Source organism: Charadrius vociferus, unplaced genomic scaffold, assembly GCF_000708025.1.
Source record: "Charadrius vociferus isolate BGI_N301 unplaced genomic scaffold, ASM70802v2 scaffold87, whole genome shotgun sequence".
Taxonomy (NCBI): Eukaryota; Metazoa; Chordata; class Aves; order Charadriiformes; family Charadriidae; genus Charadrius; species Charadrius vociferus.
This window is the reverse complement of record NW_009649314.1, coordinates 124,120-127,805: the sequence shown is the minus strand read 5'-3', so window position 1 is coordinate 127,805 and position 3,686 is coordinate 124,120. Positions and strand designations below refer to the sequence as shown.

General features: G+C 46.5%; 1 protein-coding gene across 1 annotated transcript in view; it reads right to left on the bottom strand.

Moving 5' to 3' along the window:
• The window catches only part of PDGFD (platelet derived growth factor D), a 147,023-nt gene that overhangs the window by 55,946 nt on the left and 87,391 nt on the right, over nucleotides 1–3,686 (bottom strand). Inside the window, exon 3 of the mRNA XM_009889398.1 lies at nucleotides 575–755. Within this exon, the coding sequence (XP_009887700.1) occupies nucleotides 575–755 (181 nt within the window). The remainder of the gene's footprint in view (nucleotides 1–574; nucleotides 756–3,686) is intronic.

Sequence of the window (3,686 nt, the reverse complement as noted above, 5' to 3'; positions counted from 1 at the left end):
AAAGACAAAACCAAAATAAAAAAAAAAAGTAGATTTTCATCTCATTGAAACAGTACATGATAACCTGGTGATGCCGCTGCATGTCCAAAAAGGCATGTTTATATGTGGCTGAAAATACAGCCTGAGCCTTAGCAGATTGTCTTGCATGTAGAATTGTATTGTATGTGGAATAAACTACTCTGCATCTAACTCAGAATCACAGCCATAACCCCTCAAGGTATTTTCATTTGACCTCAAATGAACATAAAAAGGGAGTTCATAGAGCAGCCATTACTTTGCTATTTCTGCAGCATCTGTCAAGGCACTGGCAGTGCAGCCTCAGTGCAGAAAGTGTTAGTGCTTCTGAAACATGTTATTAGTGTAAATCTTGGCCTGGATTTGACTTTATTTTATATTTAATGACAAGATGTCAAAAATACTTTGATCTGTATTAATGTAGTTGCTGGAATGAAAATCCTTTCAGTCAATTAGCGTTTTGATCCAATGCAGTTAGCTACACCAGCCAGTCTTCAAGTACTGATGCTCTTTTACACAACAGCCTGTCTCCCACCCATGACACAGCGAGGTGACTTACCACAAGGGAGTAACAAATCTTGAATCCGGGTTTAGCCACAAAGTAGTCATCGGATTTGAAGGTTATCTTTATCTGATTTGTTCTCGATGTTATTCTCGGAGGTACTTCCTTGTGTCCACACCACCGTCCTCGTATAACCGTGCTGGTCTCTGATACATCTTCCACTTCCACAAAGTCATACCTGGGAACCAGTTTGAAGGATTAGTTTTTGCTAACTCTGGTTACAGAAGGTGGTTGCAAATACACAGGAGCACAGCTGGAGACACAAAGACAATTGTCCCCCATTCTCCACTGCAAAACACCAGACTACATATTATGTTGGGAGCCCCCAGCACAGGAAAGACATGGACCTGTTGGAGTGGGTCCAGAGGAGGGCCACAAAGATGATCAGAGGGATGGAGCACCTCTCCTATGAGGACAGGCTGAGAGAGGTGGGGTTGTTCAGCTTGGAGAAGAATCGACTCTGGGTAGACCTTATAGCATCTTTCCAGTACTTAAAGAGGCCTATAGGAAAGCTGGAGAGGGACTTTTTACAAGGTCACGTAGTGATAGGACAAGGGGGAATGGCTTTAAACTGGAAGAGAGTAGATTTAGATTAGATATTAGGAAGAAATTTTTCACTCTGAGGGTGGTGAGGCACTGGAACAGGTTGCCCAGGGACGTTGTGGATGCCCCATCCCTGGAGGTATTTAAGGCAGGGTGGATGAGGCTTTGAGCAACCTGGTCTAGTGGGAGGTGTCCCTGCCCATGGCAGGGGGGTTGGAACCAGATGATCTTTAAGGTCCGTTCCAACCTAAACCATTCTATTATTCTATGATTCTATGAAATGGTGGACATGCTCATGTAGCACAAAATACACTAAGCTGCAAGCTACTGCCTGAATGCTCAAATGGCTGCTTTGTGTGCACCTGGCACATGACAGACAGCATTTTCTACCATGCTAAAATAGCAAAGAGAGGCACTTGCATGTGCTTAGTACACAGCAAACATACACACTGCGTTTCATGTGGTGGATAAAATATTATTTAAGGCAGGATGCCCGAGCTGAGCAGCTGCAAGCCCTTGTGCACTCCCTGATGGGCCCCCAACTCCCTGCAGCAGCAGCAACCATCTCCCTCCTGCTGCGCCTGTCGGAGGGCTGGAGCCGGGCCGGAGCTGGGCTGCCGCCATGCCAGGAGCCAAGGATGATGCTGGGAGGACACGAGGCAGCACATGTTGCTGAAAGATGCTTTTTAGACATTCTTTGTAGGTGACATGTTGCTCCTGCTAGATGGTTTGGCGACACTAATTTCAAGCTTTCAAGCAGCAAAGGGCAGGCTGGCACTCTGCGTGCCACAGCGGGAACCCCTCTGTTCTTTGCCTGGGTGTTGTCGCCAGGGGTCACCACAGCTGTGGTCACACCTTGGCCAGGCACATGTGCCACAGCTGTGGTGACCCTGAGCCCAAAAAGGGCTCTGCCAGGAGATCCATGGATGAGAGGACACAGTGACAGCACTCACTGCCACAGCCTGCGTATGTGCTGGCTTGGGTCGTTTATTGAGTTCATTTCTTGAGCTGGAGGACAAGGAAGGCAGAGAATCAAGTCCTGCTCTCATGACATCTATGAGAAATATAGTCCCTAATATCTGTGGGTCAGAATTAGGCCCCACACATTGTGGCTGGCGAGGGAGAGGTGATGACAAGAGGGGCAGGTTGAGTGCAGGCAACGAGAGATGGGGAGAGCTGCCATCCCCACAGTACAGTTAAGCCTTTAACTCTGGAGGTCTTTACCAGGAAAGGTTTTTATTATCAAAGCACATGTATCCTCCAAAGAGGGAGTTTAAGACTGTTAACTGATTCTTACTAGAAATGTGCTACTCCCCACCCTCGGGTCTGCAGGCCAAGCGCCTGCCTCCCTACCCAGTTGTGGGAGCCAAATAGCTCTGTAAACAACAGACCTGCTTTTCTTTTTCTGCTAAGAGTCCCTGTGAAAAAGATGCAAATACTGTGCGGCTTGAGAATATCGGCACTGCTGCGTTTATGTTCACCAACCCCAAATTGCTCAGAATAGAAAATAACAGCTTTGCCACAACCAAATCACTTAAATCTGCCCAGACTCTGCTGAAACAAACATTTTTCGTAACACTACAAAGTTTAGTTCCAGACAGAGATAACCTTGTCGCAGGCTCTCTCCACCATCCTCCACTCCCACTCTCTCGTGGTGATGGACATGGTACCAGGGCAGAGCTTCACGCTGTCACATGAGCATCCATCACTGCCCCCTGAGCAGCAGGACAGCCAGTCAACGCTTATTCCACCAGGAGGGGTTGCAGAGTTTTCAGCACAAGATAACCTTGTAGGCTTTGGCGAATATTGTCCTGACTGGCCTCCCCACTTTTCGAGGCCAGGAGCCAGCCTAACTGCTAGCCAAAATGGGACAAATCCATAGGCTTTCAGGGATTATTTCTGCTTTCAACAGCAGGGCTGCAACGGTCATGGAAGTAGGTGCAATCTCGGTTGTTTCTGTGCATCCAAGGAGCCTTGGAGGCTGGGTAATTTAATTGCTTTTCAGAATCATCTCTTATCAAGTGCCTGTGGAAATGCTCGCAGCACTTCTAAAAAATTCTGTAAAACCTTGAATATTTCCCCTCCTTCTGAAACAGCTCTGCTAAAGTATACCTTCTCATTCCTCAGCCTGAATGAATTTCAATCAGTTCAGTCTTAATAGTATGCAAATTACAATAATTAGCATTAATGAAAAATTGAAAGAAAACACTGGGAAGTTTCTGGAAAAAAAACCAAACCCATAAGGTCAGAAGCAAATACAAAAGGAAAGTAAGGTGCAGAGGTCCTGAATTACTTGTCCAGTACACCCGGCATTCAAGCACATGCTCAGCCCTCAGCATTCACTTCAATTAAAACACGCCTGGCTGTCTCTCTAAAGCAGCGCTGCAGGGATTGTGAGGGACTGAAGTTGCAGAAAGGACCTAGTTTTGAAAAACATATTGAGCGCTAGTAAAAAATCTAACTAGGCACACAGTATTTAACAGGCTTAAAGCCACCACGAGCTGTCTGCCCGAGAAATTCCTCACTCTGGAAGCAATACTAGGCAAATAAAGGTCTTCCAGGAATG